The sequence below is a fragment of the Silurus meridionalis genome, chromosome 4 (genome assembly GCF_014805685.1).
Source record: "Silurus meridionalis isolate SWU-2019-XX chromosome 4, ASM1480568v1, whole genome shotgun sequence".
Classification (NCBI taxonomy): domain Eukaryota; kingdom Metazoa; phylum Chordata; class Actinopteri; order Siluriformes; family Siluridae; genus Silurus; species Silurus meridionalis.
Genome location: NC_060887.1, coordinates 10,237,209 through 10,261,398, shown reverse-complemented (window position 1 = coordinate 10,261,398; position 24,190 = coordinate 10,237,209). Strand labels below are relative to the sequence as shown.

Here is a 24,190-nt window from a genome sequence, read left to right as displayed (position 1 = left end):
GTTTTCAAGGCGCTCACTGGTCATTGCTCCTACTTGACATTTGTCACAAATCAGAGTTTAGGATGGTTTATAACACTCACTGATTCGGTAACATTTGTGTGGCAGAGATTGCTGAAAAGACAGACAGAGAGCGAGAGAGAGAAAGAGAGAGAGAGATAGAGAGAGAGAGATGGAGGAGAGTGACAAGTGGATCCTTGAAGGATTCAGAGATCCATAATTTTTCTTCATCTGATGCTACCGAGTCTGATCAGTTTCATTAAATCCAAACTACTTTACACTGTAGGTGAAACAGAAAACTCTAAATACCCCCTAAATGTAACCATTAAGTCCTTACCCTATACGGTGAAAAAAAAAAGTCAAGCTTATGTAATAACCGGTCATAACATTTGATTTTCTTAATGAAAACCCCACGAACGCTACTCTCTTAGGCATCTGTCAAGGTCCATCGACCTTTAACCCTCACTTAGGCGCTTCGGACCCTTGCACCGATTTCCTTCGAGGAAGATTAAACCTGTCTATCTCTTTTTTCCCCCCACCCCCTGTCTGTGTGTACAGAGTCAAGGAGGAGAACACACCCAAACCTGCCAGAGTCCCCTGGTTGCCATGGATCCACCTCCCTCTTTGAGTTTGGCCCTTCTTGCCGGAAGCGAAGAAGAAGATCAGCACTCTCCCCACCCTTTGAGTGGTATCTCCCACACGTCCATTTCCAGTAACTACCCAGGCAGCAATCACTCCAACCACACAGGTGGAACAAGCAGTCTGGAGCGGCTCAACGGGACGCCGTCACCAACCGGCCCAAACCTTCCGCCAGTCTCCTTGCCCAAGCTTCCGCTGGTCACAACACCACAGCTGCCAGCGCCGATCCCCAATGCACTGCACCCAACCAGCACGCCGCTCTCATCCTGCCTGGGCAGCCAGCATAGCCTAAGCGGTGAAACGTCACCTATCTACAACGCCCTCTTTTACTCCTCTCACTCCCCTACGGGCGAGCGGGAACGAGAAAGAGATCGAGGTTGCAAGCACAGGCAGGCCAGTCCATTAGTGCACCGTAGGGACAGTAACCCATTCACTGAGATCGCAATGAGCTCGTGCAAATACACTGGTGGCGTCATGAAACCCCTTAGCCGCCTCAGCGCCTCGCGCAGGAACCTCATTGAGTCCGACAGTGGGAGTGACAGCAAAGAGGGTGGGGCTGCCACTGGACATGGGGCAGTGCCCTCCTCGTCCTCCTCCATTACTGCACCCCAGAACCCACCTGAGATTGTCATCTCCTCCAAAGAGGATCCACCGTATGGACATGTGTATGAGCTCGAGACATCAGCCAATCAGATGTCTATCTATCACCAGAACCACACCCTCTCTGAGAGCAGGGGCACTCTGGGGTTGACAGGAAGTGGGGGCAATGGACGGCGAAGTGGGACAGGTGGAGAGCCTGGGAGAACGGCCTCTAAAGCTTCTAAGCGCAAGAACCAGAATATAGGCTATAAGCTTGGCCATCGTAGGGCGCTGTTCGAGAAGCGGAAGCGACTCAGTGACTATGCGCTCATCTTTGGCATGTTTGGCATTGTTGTCATGGTGATTGAGACAGAGCTTTCCTGGGGTGTCTATAGCAAGGTAAGTATCTAATATGATCCACACATGGGCGAATCGTTGAATAGGTGATTGCTGGATTTGGCATGTGTTTGTGCAGTTGCTTATTATTCATGGATTAATACATGTACACATGTACATGAACCTGTACAGCAGTCAAGTGGTATTAATCACAAAATGAAAAGAGTGGCATTAATCGACAGATGAGTAAATCAAGAAAGTGTTATTGGTCTCTTTGTACAGTGGGCTATAATTCTTGTTTTAAGTGTGTGTGAATGTGTGTGTGTGTGTGTGTGTGTGTGTGTGTGTGTGTGTGTGTGTGTGTGTGTGTGTGTGTGTGTGTGTGTGTGTGGAGAAAATAAATGATAAGTAAATATATGTACATCAGTCTTGTGATTTTACATGGTAAAATAAAGAAAGTGGCATTGATCCATTATTGAGTTGAGACCAGGTGTATTGGTCTTTGGGAACAGTGGAACATCCGTACAAACTTCTTGTTTTGTGTGTGTGAGTGTGTACACACTAATATATAGGAGAGAGATACATAACCAGCACTTGCTGTACATTGCTTTTTGCTCATTGCACAGTGTTTAGTTTGGCATCAACATAGTGACATGAAGTCTAGCTTTTTTTTCATGAATAGGTGTGCTGGAATTCTGTGACTTTCAAACACCAAACAATATGGTATGAATTATTATTATTATTATTAAAGTGGGATATGTAACACACCGGCATATCACAAAAAAACATAAATATTCTGTTCTCTGTATTAGAGAGGCAAAGTGGAACAGTGGATAACGAAGCCAGGTTCTTGTTCGCATGTTCTCCCCATTCAAATGTAGGCTTTTTTTGGGTTCTCGGGTTTTCTCCACCTGGTAGGTGGCTCTGTTGCCTTAAACGGTCTTAGCTGTTAACAAGTGTGTGAATATGCGCATGTGCATTCGTGATTGCCAGAGATAAAGGGTATGAAACTCGGGGTATACGATTTTTCTCAGGATATTATACAGTGCTATAGTTGCTACATTTTCTTTTATGAAATCTGAATGTTTTTGCTACCATCCACAGAAAGATACAAATGGTGAATCGAGGAGCAGTCGATTTGCAACTAAGGATTTTTACGTAAAAACGTTTACTTTTGCAAGCTTGTTTGAACCCTAACACGCATGACAGTGATGCAGTGAAGAAACATCTCCCTAGTATAGATTCGTTATGGGTACAAAAGAGCTTCATGTTGCGACATAGTACAGGATGTGTAAATGACTCACTGGAGTCTCTGGGAGCTCCTGTTGTGGGTGGAAGCAACCTGGATAGTTCTACTTCAACTCTCTTCCCCTTCACTTTCTGTGAGTGCACTTACTTATTGGAACAACCTGAGCTCGGAGAGTGTGCTCATACTTGACCTGATGTCAATTATCTGTTTGTTCCAGAATTATGTTCTTGATGGATGGCATCAGCTGCCGTGTATTCTGGAATAAGATCTAGCACATGTTGTGCATGATTTGTATTAAAACTATATTGAGTGATGTGTTCAGTATATTGGCAGCTGCCTAAATGTAATAAATGTAAGGGGGCATAAAAATCCTGATTTTCTTCATTTCTTTTTCATTTCTCCCATCTGATTATCTTTCGGACCAATTTTCTTGCGTGTTCCTTTCCCTATGATGCTTTATCCTCTATTCGTACCCCCACTATTTTTTCTTCTGTCTTTCACTTGGGGGATTCCTTCCTTTATATTGCCTTCATACATGCTAGGTTCTCTTGTACCTACCCCAAAACCAGCCCCCTCCCGAGTTCTTGTTTTCTCTCCCTGTTATTCTGGTGGGCGGTGAACAGGGGAGTGTTGGAGACGGCGTGAGAGAAAAGCCGAAGAGAGAAAGAGAGCACGAGTGTTAGGAGAGATGTAATGAAAGGCTGTAATAAAATCTCTTTATTTGAGATCGAAAAACGAGTGAGTCAAGCTTGCCCCGCTAAATAACAGTCGCCGTGATTGTATACTATTATAGCCATTATAAACCAACACAATAGGATGCTGTTAGCGCCACGTCTCCCTTCACAGCAATTAAAGGGCTTTCTCGCAGTTCATCACCAGCTGAGCACCCAAGTGTTTGTCTTAGGTGCAACATACTTCGTGCACCGCGAGTGAGAAAATGCTGGTCTTCCCTGGGTTAAAAACCCCCCACAGGGGAGCGACAGTGGACGAGAGCAGGAAACGAGGTGATTAGTGATAGATGGATATGACAGAGGGCTACTTTAATACCTGTCATGCCTGGTGGAAAGGAGCTCAATCTCTTCTATTGATTATTGATAATCATCCACCCACACATGCTGCACTCCAGCTCCTGACAGGCGCTTTTATTACACGGCTGTGGTAATAAATGTGTGCATGCGTTAGGCTGGGTGTCAGCTGCTTTCGAAGGGAAAGAAACAGCAAACGAATGCAAAGATAAAACCTAATGTATGTAAATAATCTTAACCTCTCTGTGTGTAAGTGTCTTACACACACTTACACACACATACACACACCTTCTCCTCAGGAAGAGCTGACGGTGCTAGCACGTATTTTTCTTTTTGCAAGGAGATCCCACTTGATTAACACTCAACACTTTTTTATATGCAGGTAAAACTCGAAACAAGTGAGGAAGAGAGGAAGTGAGCTAAACAGCAGTGTGACAGTCTAGATCTATCAGTATAGATAGATAGATAGATATTTTCTGTTCATTCATTCATATTAAGTAACTGCTTTATCTACCCCAAGGTCACAGAGCATGGGAACACTGGATATGAAGCAGGAACCCATCCTGAAAAGGACAGCATTCAATGCAGGGCATCATACACTCACACACAGACAGACACACAAATAGGTTAGATTTAAATTACCAGTCCACTTCCTGGTCTGGTTTTTTTTTTTCAAACTGGGAATCAACTAGCAAGCCTGGAGCAAACCCACAATGTTAGCAGGAAGAACATGTCCAGAAACTGAAACCACGCAGGCAGTAACCTAAGCTCGGGATCGAACTGGAGACCCTGCAGCTGTTAAGTAGCAATGCCTTTGTGCCGACCTTTGATAATTATAGCTTGCCTAAATTGTATTTGTGATAGCTAATGAAATGAAGGCACGTCTTGGGTGCTGTGATACAATCGTACACCATGCGCTACCGGTATCATTATCGATAATAAACAGCCATCCTCTCCATGGCCTCTACTTCTTCTGTCTCTTGAAGAAATTGAAACTTGCCATGGGTCTGAGAAACCACAAAGCTCAATATCCAGCGTCCTAAAGATTCCTGTGTTGGGAAACTGAAAAAAAAAAAATGCGCACAGAATTCCTTCCATAAATCAAGATATAATCTTGACTGTCTCAATGTCTACTTACAAAACTTCACCAAATCATTGACTCTGCAATTTTTCTGCCATATTTTAGCTAAATGAAACATCATTGTGCATGAGCTGTTACTCCAGGAGCAATAATGTATTAGAAAGATTTGATTTATGATTTATATGGTCCAAATACACAAGTAACACAATAAAAAAGCTATGCAGTTTTACATATATTTATTGGATTGTGTTCTTGTATTTCTTAGCTCTAATTCAGAATGCAACATTTTAAATCTCCAAACCTCTCAGAGATAAGATTTTTTTAAATTAATATCAAAATTAATATTTAAATTAATAATTTTCAAATGTAGCAATCAGGATATAGGTTTCATGCATATTGTAATTTCTTTTCAATGCTAAAAAAAAAGCAATTTTTGCTATTTAAAAATCATCTGCACATTTCTGCATCAACAGGATTCCAAGTATTTAAAGCACATATATGAAAGCGTGCTTTGCATGATCCTGCTCACTCTCACACACCCACAATAACAGCCTAACCACTTGACAAAGCCATGTGTCACCTCGCTGGGAAATCAATACATATTTTTTTTTTCTTTTAGGCATGGCAGCCCTGGGGATTTGCGTGTGTATGTATGTGTGTGTAAGAATGTGCAGCTGCTCCTACTGACCACCTGTGCACTAGACTTGGGTTCATATGTGTGGTGTGTTTGTGTGTGTGTGTTTGATTTTGTCTTCTCCGACCACGGCAACAATTTTTCATGCATTTTAATGGAATCGGTAAAAAATATATAAAATAAGAGCCTCTTGGGTGTATCTGCATGCACATGCTTTTTTGTTATTATTTTATTTGTATTATTATTATTATTATTTTTTTTTATATTATTATTATTATTATTATTATTATTATTATTATTATTATTATTATTATTATTATTATTTTTATTATTATTCATCTTTTTCATGTTCCCTGCTCTTCAATCTGAATGTGCCCCGTAATTAGTTTTTCAGCAGTGTAATGGCGTATGTCGGCATCTAATCAACCGCGTGTGTATATGTCAGTCAAGGTTTAATTGAGCTTAACAGTGCAAAGGGTGTGCATGTGCCTATTTGGATGTGGGCTTGTTTCTTTTTAGCATACAATTAGAGTGATGAGGAATAGGGAATAAAAAATTGGCCTATATAGTTTTGTATAAAAATGCTAGTTTTTTTTATTATTAAAGTGTAAGAGCACAGGCATAGAAAGAGGAGAGCGTTACTATTGCAAAATCCGTCGTGCATCAGCTGCTCGTTACAGCTGTTTACAAGCTTTACTGTGTGAAGTCAAACACTGCCTTGAGCTGTGATTCCTTAAAAAAAATGCATGAAATAGACAAGTAATAAAGGAATGCATTAAAGATAACTACTAGCCTTCATACTTGCATTTATGATTAGAAGAACCCATTATCCAGGGCAACTTATGTTTCGCATTTATAAAACTGAGCTGTTCAGGGGTTCAGGGGTTAAGTCCCAGCAGTGGCACTGGGATTTAGAAACTCATGACCTTCTTACCAGAAGTACAATATCTTAACCCCTAAGCTACAACTTCCATCTCTTACCCATCTCTCACCAGGCATCCACAAGGTTGTATGCAAAATTTGTTTCAGGAACCCTGAATAGCAAAAAAAAAAAAGAAAAAAAAGAAAAACGTGTGGGTGGAAGAGTTGGTGTAGTGATAAAGAGTGAATGCAGTTAAGGGATTTATGTTTCAGTCTCTTTCTGACCATGTGTGTTTGGCTAGTTCTCTTCTTATAATGTTCTCTTGCTGTTCTAAATATTTGTGTAACAGTAGACTGTAAAAACAACAATTCATTTTTCTAATTAAACCAGTTGTAATTCATATTTTGGCTTTTGAATGATGTCCTGGCTGTATTAGTTGTAAATGTATTTGGATATTCTTTTTCTTAGGCAAAAAAACCTTAACTGTTTTTACAAATGCATTATATAGAACACAATTTTATCAGTCTGAAGAAAATTCTTTTCGCATGCCACTTGGTGTATTGACAGGCAGGTGAAGCATCGATTTTCGGTTACAGTGGAAGCATGTGAACAGTCACTTCGCTGAAGTTGATGTATTGAAAGCAGAAAAAATGGGCAAGTGATAAGGATCTGAGCGACTTTGACAATGGCAATCCAATCCAGTTTCCGAAACAACAGGTCTTGTAGGTTAGTCCTGGTATGCAGTTTTAGTGCCTACCAAAAGTGGTCCAAGGAAGGACATCTAGTGAACTGAATCATGAATGTTTAAAGCTTAGAATGTATTGAAGTTGGATGGCTAGACAATATTGCAATTTTATTGCTGATCAGTATATATTTAATTCACACTGAAGTGAAGATTTTTCAATTCAAGTCAATTTATGCTTTCCTCTGCTTCACAATTTCTCTGGTTGATTCCTAAAATTACCTTTGCATTACTTTGCACCTCTTGCCATTACATAGTTTTTAGGAGTTTTTAAGACTTTATGTAAGACTACTTTTTCAGACCAGTAACAGCAAAAACGGCTGAACAGTTTGCAAAAGTCTGAAAAAGAGAAATAGTTTTCTGCATGCTCTCATGATTTTTCACAAATTGCTTTCCTTCCATCTTAGAATGATGGAATTTCATTTCAGAAATATAATCAACAGTATTAATAAATTATATATTTGTTTTATAGTAACCTCCAGAGCTTCTCAGTAATGCTGCTACTGCTTCTTGTTTGGTGTGCTCCACATAAGAACTATAGGATGTGATCAGGCTGATTAATACAGACTTATAAATTTGAGTTCTTTATTAAAATTGTCTTGTGGACCAATAACTGAATCAAATTAATGAAAATAGCCAAGTCTTGCGGGTTTGATCGTGTCTTATTGTAAAGCTGACGAAGTTAAGCAGCCGTTTATATTGTAAATGACAGCCAGTGAAACAAGTCTTACAGGCAGCAAATATGATTTGATTTCATATCAAGAAAGGTTGCACAAGCAAATTAAAAGTGAGAAAAATGCACTGTTGCCCCTCTGGCTGGCGCCATGAATCACCATTACAAATATGACTTATACATGAAACCTGCCTCCATGAGCTCGACCGCAACATGATTGGCCAAGATTGGTTGTCAGTCAGAGTCTGGATCATTTGCTTGATGTTTTCTGTCTGGTGTCTTTTCAAATTCTGCTTCCTGATTTTATTACATATGGGATTTCTAAGAATTCCTAGTCAGTTTTCTAATCTAATATTAGCGTGTGGAATTTGGGGATCCAGCAAAAATAGTTAAAATTTCAGACTATCTATGTGTGTGGTGTGTATATAGGAACAGTTCCTGTTGGCAGGAGATAAGAGAATACATAAAGCATGTGATTAGTTTGGTGTGTGTGGTCGCTCTGCTGAATTCAGCAAATGATGCTGTGCATAATGAACTGTCCTAATAGACATCAAATCAAGCATTACCAACCTGCAAATTTTCTTTGACTTTGTGTGTGTGTGTGTGTGTGTGTGTGTGTGTGTGTGTGTGTGTGTGTGTGTGTTTCTGAATCTGTTTGTTTCCACCTTATCTGCTCAGTTCATTGCAAGCTCGAGTATGTGAGCTGCTAATCACGGAACCCAGCAGCAAATTAAATCTTCACACAAGGGCAATGTCTCTTGTAGAGTATGTGTGTATTTGAATGTGTGTGTTTATACAGTATGTGTTATAGATATGCAAGGGACAGTATGTGTGTAATGTCTGAGTGGGTGTGTATCTACAGGCAGTATCGGAAGGCTTTACTGTAACCTGTAATTTGAGTGTTTCAGAATCCCCGGGCCAAAAAATATCCAGCGAGTAGCAGCTCTGTGGGTAGAAATGCCCTGATAAGGGAGAGATGTCAGAGGAGATGGGCTACAACAGCAGAAGACTATATAAGGTTCTACCCCTGGCAGCCAAGAACAGGAATTTAAGGCTACAGTGTGTGCACAGGTGTAGCAAAACTGGACAGTTGAAAGTGGAATCCAAACATCTGTCTCCCAGGTTTAGTGAGCTTGTCCTCTGGTCAGAACACAATGCTTGTGAGAGCTCAATTTCATTTATAGTCCAAATTTTGTGATTTGGCTCACAGCTCATCTTCACTCTATAACTGGGTATTATAGTATATCTTTTGTTGTTTCTGGCTTTTGTTTTCTTTAAACTGCTTCTTCCATTTGATTGTCAGATTGATTGTGCATTGTTAAGTCGTGGTCTGTGGTCTTGATTGATGAGTCAGTGGTAGAGGTGGAAATGCATACAGTCAGGGTTTGGTGCCCCCTTGTTTAGTCGACCCAGTGAATCGATTTTGTAATAGCAATAATGGGTCCATCTGTGCCATTCCAAACTTTACCCAATTCAAGTACCAGTAATTGTTTGCCCCCGACAGAGGTGACAAGGCCATCTACATGCATCTTAAAAACATCTATAGTAGGACGAATGGTAGCACTTTGAATTGGATTGTATGCTTTTTAAAGGCAAGCATGAAAACGTATCTGTTCTTTTAAGCAATTAGAACGTGAACACTTGCACTGCACCAATGCACTGACATGAAAACAGTTTTATAAATGCTATGCATAGAACTCAAGAGATTTCAACAACCATCTCTTATCCCTTATCAACTATCCTTCTGCTGAAGTAAGTGTGAATCAGGGGCAGTGAAAGCTCAGTGGTTAAGCACTGGAATACTGGTCAGATGCTTATGAGCTCAAATCCCAGCACTCCCAAGCAGCCACTGCTGGAGCCTTGAGCCAAGACCTTAACCCTCAACTGCTCTGTTGTATAAATGCAGTAAATGTAATGCTTTCTTGGTCAATGTGTCTGTCAAGAGCGATATTTTGCAACTCTTTTACATCGTTGTTGGTTGGAGAGATCTCTCCAATTCAAGCAACAAACTAGCTCATGATTTTTTTGTATCTGCCATGCGTGAGGTGCAAGACCTCACTAGAATGGCATCAGGCTCTTGAAGAGTGAATGTCTGCAAGTAGTGCTTTATCCGGCAAATCCAGGACTGATGCAATGCAATTGTCAATGCCAGGCACTCACCATACCCACTAGGCCAACCTGACTGTACGGCTCACGTTAGTTAAGGCGTGCGCCACATAGCTCGGAGCTGTAGCACACGAGTCAGAATCCCTCAAACTGATTAGCTGCAAATATTTACAGACTACTCGCAGGTTGCACGCGGCATGCAGTGTGGAGGAAAAGAGAAAAAAAGCTCTGGGGAAGATACACTCAGTGAGGGACTGACAGATGAGCACCTTACTGAGTAACAGAACAGTTCACAGCAAACTCACAGACAGTAGAAGTTTGTTAGATAACAAGGTTAACAAGCTAACCACAGAGTCCAACTGAAGCTAGTAGTCAGGGAGTTCCAAGTGGTTCCCAAATGTATAAAGAAGATAGACTCATCGCACTGAGGAAGAAATGAAAGGAGGAGATGGTAAGAGGTGATATACATGTCTGTTGTTTATGAGTTTTTTTTTTCCTTAGGAATGAAATAGTCATGCTGCATACTAGAGACTTACATAGTCTTAAAGAGGCCTATTGGCTGTGTTGCTATAGCTTGTGGAAACATGGCATAATGAATTGTAATTAATTTATTTGTTTCGTCACATTTATTAATCATATATAATAATGGCTGTAGCTTCTAGCTATAATGCTGGACGTGCGGAAATTATTTAAAAAACCCTGCCCAGTCCTCTGTGTATACAGATGTCACTGCAGATTCAATGTAAGTGTAAGAGAGAAATAAAAATATTTAAATAAACAATGCACAGGGAAGAAAAACGCTGATTAGTGTCGCATCGTGTCCGTACCTGTATCAATAACTCTGTCCATGGCAAACACACACACACAAACACACAGAGACACACACAGGCACCCAATGCTCATTCAGGCACATTCTGTTCTGTTCCTGTTGTGTTCATGTCAGAATCCCAACAGATCTCAGGAGTTGTGGCAATACAAGTACGATCAAATTTCATATCCCATGAAAAGCAGGAGGCTTTGATATATGACTATTGTCTGGTAGAAGGTCATCAAGAAAGGTTAGATGAAAGCAATGAAATGAGGGGCTGAAAGAAGAGAAAGGAAGGAGGGTGAAGCTTAGAGCCAGACTATTGGCAGGACATGCAGACTTGTAATCACCTTCTATTGCAGCCAGGCTTCTGTCAAATGATCCAAATCAGTTAGTAAAACTATCCATTTCTGCCTCAAAATGCTCAGGTTTTTTTTTTTATAGATGTTTTTTCTTTATATAAAAAAGTAACATGCATAGCACGGTGAATAGTTTTACTCGTTCCGCATAAATGTTGAGAATGTAAAGTCTGAGATTACACATTCAAATCCAGCGTTCACTAGGAAACTGCAGAGTTCAGATTTTCATCAGGGAAAGTGTTGGGGTAATTGGATGGGTCGGGTATTTAGATTATAAATTTTATTTGCATATTTATTTATTTATTTATTTATTTATTTATTTATTTATTTATTTATTTATCCTTACAATTTTCTTTAAACTTGCTGGAAATCCTGAACAATGGAGATCCAATGGACAACAGTTTACACACCCAGGTTTTGTTATGTGAAAGGTAAAACAGGAAAAATCCAGTCAGAACTTCTGTTCCAACAGCAAAGTGAAATTCCAATGTATACAACTTGAGTTAAAAAACACAAAAAAAAAAAAAAAAACCACAAAAAAATGTAGAATTATTTTTAGGAGAAAAGAGAAAAATAAGTAATAGCTAGTTTGGACACTGGACCTCTTTAAGTGTTTAAAGGCTCTGGCATGAAGAAGCTGGTGTTGGATCTGTGATGATCGCAAATGTTGAGCTATTTTATGAGTTGTTCAATAGCTCCTAGTTTAATAACCACAAATGACTGTAAAAAGACTATAGAAAGGACATTACTCATAATCTTACATTCCAGTGCTCATGTTAGTTCTCACAGTGTTCTGTATTGTTTAAAGACTATAATCACACTCTTGATGTCACCCGAATGAAGATGGGTTCCGCTTTTGAGTCTGGTTCCTCTCAAGGTTTCTTCCTCATAAGATCTAAGGGAGTTTTTCCTTGCCACAGTCACCATGGCTGCTCATCAGGGATAAATGCACACCATTCACCTTAACTCTTAAAATTCTGTAAAGCTCCTTTGAGAAAATGTCTGTTGTGAAAAGCACTATAGAAATAAACTTGAATTGACTAGTATTATAATAATATAATATAATATAATATAATATAATATAATATAATATAATATAATATAATATAATATAATAACTATTATCCTAGCTACAAGTGGTGTGACACCCCTAATCTAACACTTTTTTGAAGCACCATTTGATTTTATTACTTCACTCTTTCTGGGTAAAGATGACACATCCTGACTGGGCAATTTTCAAAATGTATTTTTGTTTACAATAACATTCTACATCCATCAGATTTCAAATGTGTCTCCTTTAAACAAACCTGCTTCAGGTCACCTACAGGCTTTTTGTTGGATTCAGGTCTGGGTTTTGGAAAGGGCATTCTAACTCATTGATCTTACGTTGAAGCGATTCCTTTGTTTATTTGGATGTATGCTTTGGGCTATTATTGTGCTGAAAGGTGAAATTCCTTTTCATCTACAGCTTACTAGCAGACCCCTGAAGATTTTGTACTAAAACAGACTTGTATTTGTAGTTATTCATGATTCCATCTGATCTTTATTTAGGGTGAATCCTAATAATATCATTGATGACATGTATAATTACTTTTGTACATAAGATTAAATGTGATTGGTTTATTGAGAACACAGCCACATCTCCAACTGCACACACTTATTCAATCAAACTTACTATTTTTTATAGGCTGTAATTTCACAATTAGGGTGGAAAATCTTATTTTAAAATATAAATACAATGTTTGTTGTCACCTGACCATAAGATTCGTATCTTCCTAAGGGTATTAAATAGGGTTGAGGTCAGAACTCTATAGTAGGGCACTCAAGATCTTCCACTTCAAACCATGTAAACCATATCTTTATGAAGCTTGCTTTGTACACAGGGGCATTGTTATGCTGGAACAGGTCTTCTTTGGGTGTCCTAGTTAACATTTTATGTTTCCGAATTCAAAGACATTCTATAACAATTGTGTGCCTCCAACTGTGTGGAAACAGTTTGGGTGGAAAAGTCAGGTGTCAAAATAATCTTGTACATATAGTACATTGGAAAGATTGTTTATTTCTTTGTTGTGAAATGTAATATTGAAGCAAAATAATATAGAAATAAATTAAAACATAATATGAATATGAAAAAACAATGATATATAAATAAGTACATCTAACTAAAGTCGGGTATATATCAGCAATATATTGCTAAATGAAATGAAGATTATCAAATGAACAACTTTTTTATTGTTATATTATCAGCAAATCCTATTTTTTTAATAATTAGTTTTAATATCCTGCCCCAATAGTTAATTGTGTACACAAATTAATGAGGTCATTAAATCATAATGCATGCACTGAATGTAGGTTATTTTATCATTAACTGGTTATTTTAAGCTGTCACATTAACCTCTAATGGCATGATATGGAATGATATTTACAATTGGCAAAAAACATGAATTACAGCACAACATAAGGTTTAGGCAGTAAACCTGGAATTAACATTGCATTTTTAATAATCACACAAATATTACAAAATAATATATTTCAATGTAAGAATTGTACAGAATGGGGAATATATGGCATAGTATAAATAGTGTACAGAATGGTTGGTCATAAAAGGGGACAGAATTAGGGTGAAAATACACATATGGAAAAAAATTATGCAAAAATCTGACAGCGCATTATTGTGGAAAAAAAGAACACACAATGCCACTCCTACTGATTTTCCTTCTAAAACCAGTCCCAATTATCTATTCCTACCCACACTTAAGACCAACATCACTACTGTCTCCTGGCATGTATATTCATTAAGGATCAGTGTAGCTTACCATAGCTTGGCAACAAATATGGACCCATGGCTATTATTAACTTGGCAAAGTGTGTGTAGCACAATTGCTTTAAGTCTGTATGGGAAGCCCAGCCATCTCTTTAAATTATATTTAAATGCAACAGCAACATTTCCATATTAAATCTAGAAATTTGTCAGTATTAGTCATTACTCTTGTTTAAATGCAATATTTTGGTGATGGAATAAACAAAAATCTTACTAGAGTAATTAAAAGTGAACTGTTTTTGATGGACAATGGTGTAGAGAGTGTAAAATATATATATATATATATATATATATATATATATATATATATATATATATATATATATATATATATATATATTTTATTTTTTTTTTTTTTTTTTTAATTACCCAACACAGTTCTAATCAGATTCCAGTTACATATGGCTTCTATGGCTTCTTTAACAGATTTGAGTACACTGTAGTTTCAGGAGAAATGTTTAATGCTCTTTGAATAAATGGGAGTGCAGGAGTGTGGGTTCCTGGACACACAAACCTTGTAGCCAACTGCCAGTCACTGAAACAGACTCACCGAACAGAGAAGTGGTCAGTTGTTGTTTAAAACTCTGTAATTAATAGTTAGTTATTTAGGACTACTACTGTCTGCTGGAAACCCTAGTAACAACAATATTTGCTGAAATGTTCAGTGGCAAATGTCCATAAACTGAGATTAAATGGTGAATGGTTTTACCTAAGGAACAAATGTCCATGTTGCACAACTCAAAGATACTGCAAAACAAACCAACCAGAGTTATTAACAAAACATGTTGGCCGTATTCGAATACAATTAAAAATAGTATTCAGAGATGGGATACACACATACATTATATTGCTCTTTAAACATCCCATTTCTAAACCATGGGCATTATTATACAAAAATTATTGGCTTTCCTGTAGATTTTAGAATGTCCCAGTTCATCCAAAAGGTGTTTAGTGGGGTTTTCATTCAGTGATCAGTGAAGGTTACTATGAAGTATCTGATGCTTTGGAGTTCCAAACTCAGGCTGCGAGTAGCAACCGGAATAAGGCAGGCAGTTGGAGAATGGATTTAGTTGCTAAATTGGCAAATTGCAGACCTAGATTTCCTAATCCCCTGTAAATATCTGCAGAACCTTCTGAAGGGACACAAACAGAGATGCAAGGTGATTCAGTCATTGGTGATTCATAGGATCCTACCCACTCACCTGCTCATGTTCTAGAAGTGATGCTAGTGGGGATGGAATGACAGTGAATGTACCAAGATGTCCCTGTGGTTCTATTGTGGTTATATTGTCCTCACGAATCTCAGGTCTGCCAAATCCAGCTATAGACCAAAGCGCCATGTGCTACATTCATTTCTGTTGGCCATTGTATTGCACTGCAGGGAATATTCCTCCATGGCTTAGGCCTTCGATAGTTATGGAGCTGCTGGGAATCAAGAAGAAATCCCCATTTTTGTTTAAGCCTAAAGGATAACATTTTAAGTCTGCACATGGTCCTGTTGTGACCTCCTTATCCAGACTTGGATACTACTATGAAGATCCAGTTCTTATTTGGTGCTTGTCAGATGAAATACTTTATCCCGCTGCCTATAGTACCATCTACTTTAACTAACAGTAAAGACAAACATCTTCTTGTAAAAAATGTGCAGACACTTGCAAAAGTTTAACAAGTAAATAGTTATAAGGCTATGGCAGGGGAATATGTGCAAAAGATGAGTACACTAAGTATATACACACGTGAAATATTTGTGTAGATGTGTGAAAGGCACAACATATGAAAAGAATGAGGAATATTTACAATATGTGCATTGTATGTACAACTGTACAGAAGTTATACACAGTGATTATACAGTCTTCCAGTGGTGTAGTGTAGAAATCAGTAGGGTGATGATGGATGGGAAAAAATACATTACTTCATTACCGCTTTATCTTTGTAAAGTTGCTTTGAGACAATGTCCATTGTTAAAGGCACTATACAAATAAAAATTAATTGAATTTGATTGAATTTATTTGAAGTCTTTCTATGGTAAAGTTAAATGAGCAAATTGTCTGCTTCTGGACCAAAGGGGCAAGCTGATTACTGAAGCCAGCTTCTCTTACCCTTAACCACCTTCTCTCATCCTGACTGCTCGCTATGTTACGACACACATCCAGACAATCGTATTTCTGTTTTGAAATGTGACCTAGTAACCTAGTGTAACCTAGTAACAACCTAATTAAAAATGCACTAAATTACTCCACCCAATTTGAACAGTGCAAACTGTAAGAAATCTGGCTACCTCTTGGCAAAACTGAACGTTCCCAACAGGAGGTCACCTCATTTAGTTTCAACAGCTTTACTGGCAGCCTCAATGAGAGGGATTTCTCACTAAGCAGCCACACTCATCCTCTCTTGGTCAGATCTTTGACCTAGTTAGAAGTGACACCTCTATTTTGTCTCTTTGATGTCACAAGAGTCTTTTTTTAAATTCTGGAGTTACATAAACAAGACAATGTAATTGGTCCATGAGCTTCTATGCCAAAATATTCTCCCTTCATACCTGCATTCTTTAACATAGAACCTGTCTACATTCACAGCTGCCCAAATGATTTTACTTCTGGCCACTGCCTTAGATGTTCTGAAAAGAGCCTTACTGCATACCAAGCAAAAACATCCTTGCTTTCTTTAAGTAAGCATATTATCTTGCTCCAGAATTGTTTTATGTTTCCAGGAGTATTATGTATGTGTACATGACTTGTGAAATGGCATGGGACAACTTGAGAGCACCATTAGGTCAAGAATATGGCCCCAAGGTGTTGCAAACTACTTCAACAGTACCAAAAAGAGCAAAAATAACAATCTTTTTTGTTGGTATGATTCTGAGATTAAGAAAAATTCCTTGATAAAATTTAGTTTTAGTAATCTTCAGTGATTCTTAATTCTCTAGATAATTCCTGCAAGGGCTAATTCCTGCAAGGTCCAGTTTTTAGCTTAGTAGTTATGGCATTGAACTTTGGATCTAAAGGTCATGAGTTCAAATCCCAGCAACACCAAGCTACCTGTTGTTGGCCCCTGAGCAAGCTCCTTTGCCCCTGTTTTGCTGCTCCTGGGAGGGATCTTCCCTCTCAGGCAGGGGCACCGTGGTTTACCCCCTCCTTCAGTTTTAGAGGATGTGGCTGTGGCCCCTGAGAGGGCACAGCTCTTAGCAACTGGTCTCTCTGCTGAGGTAGTGGAGCTTCCTCCATGTGGAGGTTGTACACCACGAAATGGTGCCTGTTCACTGTGTTGTGTGACCAGCACCATTTGGACCCAGTTAACTGCCGGTTGATTTAGTGCTGGTATGCCCGGGTATGTTCCTAAGGTGCCCTTGGTTCCTCCACAAACCCTCATGTTGCAGGCATTCTATCCTCATCTCTTTTAGGCACCTGACCAGGAGAAGCTTAACGTTTAAACCATACACCTCACAAACGTCTCTAGGTTACGTATGTAATCCTGGTTACCTAAGAGAACAAAACACTGCGTCAACAACACTTTAGGAACGACACTGCATGTCCATGCTTTAAATTACTGGCGGGGTATCATCACAACCAGGAAGCTATAAAAGCACATGTGGTTGAGCCAACGCTAGCTTCTGAAAGAAGAAGGAAGCGCTACAGGGATTCAGGGAGTGTGGCCCGGAGACACAGTGTCTTGTTCCCTCAGGTTCCCTCTGGGAGCTTTTATAGCTTTCCTGAGGGAACGAGACGCTGCGTCTCCGGGCCACACTCCTTAAATCTCTGTAGCGCTTCCCTCTGAGGGAACGAGACGCTGCGTCTCCGGACCACACTCCCTGTTTTGTTCCCTTAGGGAACCAGGGTTACATAACGTAACCTAGAGACGTTTGTGAGGTGTATGGTTTAAAGGGGAAGAGAAATTCCTTGACCATTGTCTTATCCTAGATTTCCACAACAGACACCTGGAGCCATCCTTTGTTTGGATGGGAATTTTCCACTTTCTGGTCTAGTTTGTGTACCTTTTGTTCGTACTTTGGTACAACATTTCAAAGCCTGTATAATTTGTCTGAGATTTTACATTCATTACTCTCGTTCTGGTTTTCCTGATTTTTGCACCGTTTACTGTGTGTATTTTGTCTCTGTAGGTTCAGTTGGTATTTTGACCTTTTTGTGTGGGTTTTTGCTTACTCTTAACCTTTTTTTGAATTTTTATTTCAACCTTTAGTTGCCCCTGATATTACAGTAGATAAAGAGTTCTATTACAGGATTTAAGTATTTTATTTTTACTTATTGTAACACAAGTTGACAGTGATGCACTGCATTGATGCCATTTATACATGCAGCATTTCCTGCCAGAATCTTTTTATGTTGGGGTACATACACCTGAATTGTAGTCAAAAGGGTCAAGAATTTTTATTCCTTGTGGATATACATATGATTTGTTTATTAATTAATTATTTATTTATTAATATTTTATTAAATTATTTGTATATTGATATACAAATTGATATAGGTAGACATGACCATCATTGCAGAGCTTAGTCTGTAGTAATATTATTTTCATATAATAACTGGAAAATGTTTGTTACATAAATGTATGGTGTAGAAGTAAGAGAAAAATAGGTCAGCTCTCTGTTTATTATATCATGAAGGTGGTTTGATTAATTTTCCATGATGGAGAACAATTTGTGTTTAGTGACTTCTAACTTCTTATTATCTCCAAGATTTGTCCAATGATAGTTCAAGCTGTTTCAGATGAGTTTGTTGATCCTGACTCAAATGCTGCTCCCCTAGCAGACCACAGCACAATAGATGTCGCTTGTCAGAATCTTAATGCATACATCAATAAATCTGTGCTTCAGTGTTGTACACAGCATCAGCATTGGTCCTTCAGTAAATGTAATCGGGCACCCAAATACATATAGTTCTTTAAAGTTAAAACCTCATAGCCTCTGATGTTTATGGCAATAGTTGCATTTCCCTTTTAGGAACTCGACCTGTGTCGGAACGCCTTTGGGAACGCGGCTGTGTTGTCCATGCTTTGAATAATGTCTGTAATCAGTCTGTAATCTGCTTGGGAGCTGAGTTCCTTGTGAACCTGGAAGCGAGGAGCTCCTGGAGGTCGTCCATAGAGAAGCTGGAGAAGCTTGGCCAGCCGATGAGCATAAAGCACCACCGTCCAGTAAACTCGACGAATGCTTAAAGCTCCTGGTGTCAGAGCCTCCATTTCGGGGTCTGCCATTTTTCCCTGACCTGCACACTGAGGTGTTCAGGTCCTGGGTGCAGCCCTTCTCGGCCCTCCCCTTTAGCCCTAAGACCGTGGTGTACTCCAACGTCATAGGGCTTAGGGCTCACAGCTATGGAGTTATTTCTCTCCCCAGGGGTGGCATCCTCCCTTAAGACCCCAACACTACCCACCAAGCCTCTGCGTACATTGTCAGCGCTGGTAGGGAAGGCTTACGCCTGTGGGAGCTGGATGTGGGAGACATCTGTGGCTCACCCTGTCAAAGATTTTTTACAGGGACAAAGCCGTGCTGCTGGATGCCCCACTCTCACCCTTAGGCCTTTTTGGCGACTCCGTTAGCTCGGTAGTCAAAAAGGTTCAGAAAGCGAGGCAACAATCTGCGGTGTTACAGTGGTACCTTCCACGCTGGCCTCATGGGGCTGCTCGGCGGGCACAGCCCCAACCTTCCCCACCGGTAAGTGCAGAGACAGAGTGTCACACAAGGTGACAGATCTCAGGACCGACATCTTCAATAAGAGGGCTTTCGGCCAAGAGGTCCTGACCGGACTTGCTGGGGGGTTGACCGAAGGGCATGTAGCATCGCCTTCCCCTGTGCCCATTTTATCCGGCCCCCTCAGGGACCTGGCTGGTTAACCTGCCACGAATGTGTTTCAGGGCACGGCCAGATCAAGCTCCCTCCCTTCTTGGTTTCCGCCTGTGATGTTGCGGACCAGGAGGTCTCGTCACTAGAGCTGCGCCAGGGCACTGCCCCATCTCTAGGCAGACTGGAGGTCAGTCTTGAGAGAGTGATACCTTTTAAGAGAGCACCTGGCAGCCTGGATAGTTCTGACATGTTTCCGATAGTTTCTGATAGTTCCAGACATGTCTCGATGGGTCCTGCGCACTGTAGATTGAGGCTATATGATTCAGTTCGGGTCTCATCCGCCCTGGTATTACAGGCTCTGCCCCACTCCGTTGAGAAGCGAGCAGGCTCTGGTCATGGAACGAGATGTAGATACTCTCCTGAGGAAGGAGGGCATCAAGGTCGTGCCTCCATCAGACAGAGAGTCCGGGTTTTACAGCCGGTACTTCATAGTTCCCAAAAAGGACGGTGGGTTGCGTCCTATCCTAGATCTACATCAGCTGAACCGTTCTCTGATTCAAAAATGCTCCAGTTCAAAAATGCTGACATGGTGCCATGGTGTGCAGTCATGCAGCGGTTTGACCTGCTAAGGCATTCTTCTTACCTACCACAGGTCTTGGTCTTGGTGGGCATTGTCGGGGTCTTAAGGGACAATGCAACACCCGGGGAGAGATAGCTAGCCAGCATCTCTTCAACCCGGGGCACCGTCCCATAACCAGGCTCTTTTAGTTCCATAAAGTTGGACTACAACATGAATTTGGTAATAAAGAGGCGGCCCGAATATGGCTTTGCCCAGGACCTGGACAGCTCGATGTGCAGGTATGAAAAGAATGACAGACCCCGATGTGAAGGTTGTGATTTTAGGTTGTAGAAAGCGCTCGTTGAGCTTACTGGGCATAGGGGCTTTCTGCTCATTGGCCGGCCAAGCCAGATCCAGCTTAGCAATGGCATGGGGCACAACCTCCATAAGCGTTAGCATTAGCGTGCTCCACTCCCAGGCAAGCCACACACAGGTTGTGTGTATCCCCCTATAATATAGCATTTACATTTACATTTACATTGCCGGCATTTAGCAGATGCCCTTATCCAGAGCGACGTACAAAAGTGCTCTACAGGTTGAAGTAAATTACAAGTTATTCACAATTTCTGTTGAGTTTACAGTACAGTACAGTACAATTCCCCTTGAAAAGGGAACTATCCAAAGAAGAGAGTCAAAACTTTTTGTTACTCGCGAGGGGGTCATAGAACCTAACCCCTATGAGTATTGAGGTTGCACTGTATATATTTCTCTCAGACATTTACAACTTAATAAGGACATACACGCACATAGAGCGCTTCGTGAACAAACAGAAACTAGTGCTGGCTTCACCCTTGTGCTTTTATGCGGTAATGCTGCACTTTCCATTGGACGTTTTACACATGTGATTCAGAGCGTGGACAACGAAATCGTTCCCAAAGTGTTGTTGACACAGCTTGAGTTCCTGAAAGGGAATCAAATGATAAATTAGTTAGAAACTAGTTGCTATGAATACATGTGCCATCAGTTGCCTTCTATGAGTCATTCGCAAACTGTTAAACTGTAAACTGTTGGTTCTCTTGTGCTACTAACCACCACACCAGACAGAGGGCCTGTATGAAAGGTGATCAGCTATTTAGGAGACAGTAGATGCACTGGCATTTATCCTGAGCAACTTATTTTTTTGGTAAAAATGGTTGGATTGTATTAATGGCACTGGAAAAAAACTGCTACAATTCAGATGTGAGCAAGAAATTTTCTGTTGAATATGTTACTGCTACTCTCTATTCTTACTCAGGTAAGCAATTTCAGCCACTACTGCACTGACACTTTATTTCTTATAATTTATAAAAAAATTCTAGTCACAGCTTTTATTTATGTGTTCCTGCCTCTTTGTGTAGCCACCCGTACTGTTTCTCATACCCCCCTCCATGCAAACATCTTGCTCCTGTTGCATTTTATTAATGTCTTGCCAGCATTGTTTGTCATACATCTTTCTTTTGCACATCCATGCTATTTCATTTCACTCGGTCCTGCACATCATACTGTATATGGCTCTGATGAATCTGATCCATCTGGCGTGATTTGACTTGACTTAAGAACAATTGTTTACATCCTTCTTACCGGTCTAGACAGTGAATAATTTGCTCAGTTACGCTCAAGTTTTTACTACGAGGTTACGAATGTGTGTTATGGCCTAATTGAAGAGAAGACAATATTTTATGGGTAATTAGGGCAGAAATGTGATTCAAAATATCTCACAAACCTTTTCTTGCCATTGTAGCTTCACTGTGTAGGTCTACAATTACTGATTTTTTTTTTTGCCAGGTGGAATTAGCCTGTCCCATTAGTCCATCAATCATTGGAAAAGAGACACACCCCACCATACACACTCATGTCATTGTCTCTGCTGTGTGGAGATGTGCTGTGTTCATCACTGAAATAATACATGGTCAGCAATTGTCCTATGGAAATTGCCTTCCATGACAATAAATAATAAAACAACAAAAAAATGGAGTGGATGATAGTCAAGATAAACAATGAATTTGTATAAAATATCAACACAAAACAAACTAATAGGAAAGATAGCAAAAAAAATTTTGGTGTGGCCATATAAATTTTTTGCTGCATCTTAAAAACAAAGAATGGATTAGTGAGATCGGGAACACCAAAGAAAGGTTTGGTTTTTCTTTCTGGTGAAGAATTCACAGCAGTTTGCCAGATCAAAAACTCCCTTCAGGAAGTAAGTGTATCTGTATCAATGTCAACAATCAGGAAAAGACCAGAGTAAATACAGGTGTTTTTTTCCACAATATAAAACTATAAGTGTCAAATGTCTCGCAAAGAGAAAAGCCATTTCCAAAGCCCTTTATAGTTTAGAGTATAATGGAAGGGAACTGCTCATGATGCAAGTTGATGTAAAGTTCATTAGTTTCAGTGTATACACAGGTGCGGCTTATTTATGTTCAAAATAAAAATCTTTGTCAAATTCAGTGGGTGCGGCTTATATATGGGTGCGCTTTATAGTCCGGAAATTACGGTAAATAAATTATTTTCTTCAAAATTCTACAAACAATACCCTATAATGAAAATGTAAAAGAAGTGTGTTTAAAATCTTTGCAGACTGTAATGAGAATAAAAAATTATAAAAAGATAAAAATGAGAATGAGGAGGAGCTTCTTCCCGCAGGCATTCAGAGTCTAAACCAGGAAACACCTAGCACCTAGAACCTGTATTTCTCTCTCTGTCTCGCTTTTGCCTTTGCTGCACAGATTTTTTTGCACAATTGCACACTGTCACTTTAGCACTGGACTGGCACCGTACAGTGCCACTTTAATACCAGCACATCACACTGGGACACTGTAGTTCTGTCAATATCTTTCATACACATATCCATCCCTTTCTCTGTCTATATATAAATTAAGAATTATATATATTATATTTGTATACTTTTTATACTTTTTTATTTATTTTATTTTTATATTCTATTTCTATTTTCATGTTTAGATATTGGACAGTCGTTAAAAGCATTTTACTACATGTTGTGTTCTGTATAATTGTGTATGTGACAAATAAAATTTTAATTTGAAGGATTTTTTTTCATTAAGGAGAAAATCAAAATGGGGGCAATTACTTTTGTGAGTGCCATAGTTGGATGAGTTTGAGAACATTGTGTGCGCTGGGGTGTGTAGAGTAATGGTTTTGTACAGAGCATTAAATTAGACCCACAGGTGGCCATTCTAATATTATCTGGAGTTCAACTAGAAAGCTTTGGGGCTTGGGCAGGAAGTGATAGATCACCTTGGCTTCTGTCAGAGGGAGAGGTGCTAGATGGCTGTGTGTGTATATGTGTATGTGAGAGAGTGAGAGGGAGAGAGAGGGAGAGAGTAAGAGATTTATTTGGATTCCTGCTGATACTGTATGTGGTGCAGACATTACTGTCGCGTTTATCACTATGAGCCTGGAGCAATCATCGGGGCTATTAAAGTAACCACAGGATGCTGTGTGTGTTGATTTGTGTATGCTTGAGTATATGTATATATATATATATTTTTTTTTATATATGTGGTTAAAAGTATCTGTGTGATGTGTTTTTGCAGAGCTCCATGTATTCCCTGGCATTGAAATGTTTAATCAGCCTGTCTACCATCATCCTCCTTGGGCTTATCATTGCATACCATGCTCGTGAAGTGCAGGTAAGAATATACACACTCTCACCCACACCAACATGTATACACTTTATATATAGTCATGTTCAAGAGTTCAAATTATATATATATATATATATATATATATATATATATATATATATATATATATATATATATATATATATATATAATATATATATATGAATAAAACTATGCTGTGTTTGGCTAGATAGGTAGCTGTCCACTGGTTGTCTACATCCAAAAATTGATACC

General features: G+C 39.5%; 1 protein-coding gene across 1 annotated transcript in view; it reads left to right on the top strand.

Moving 5' to 3' along the window:
• Positions 1 to 24,190, top strand: part of kcnn3 (potassium intermediate/small conductance calcium-activated channel, subfamily N, member 3) — a 98,579-nt gene that overhangs the window by 572 nt on the left and 73,817 nt on the right. Inside the window, exons 2-3 of the mRNA XM_046846894.1 lie at positions 556 to 1,614; positions 23,867 to 23,962. Of these exons, the coding sequence (XP_046702850.1) occupies positions 604 to 1,614; positions 23,867 to 23,962 (1,107 nt within the window). The 5' untranslated portion in view covers positions 556 to 603. The remainder of the gene's footprint in view (positions 1 to 555; positions 1,615 to 23,866; positions 23,963 to 24,190) is intronic.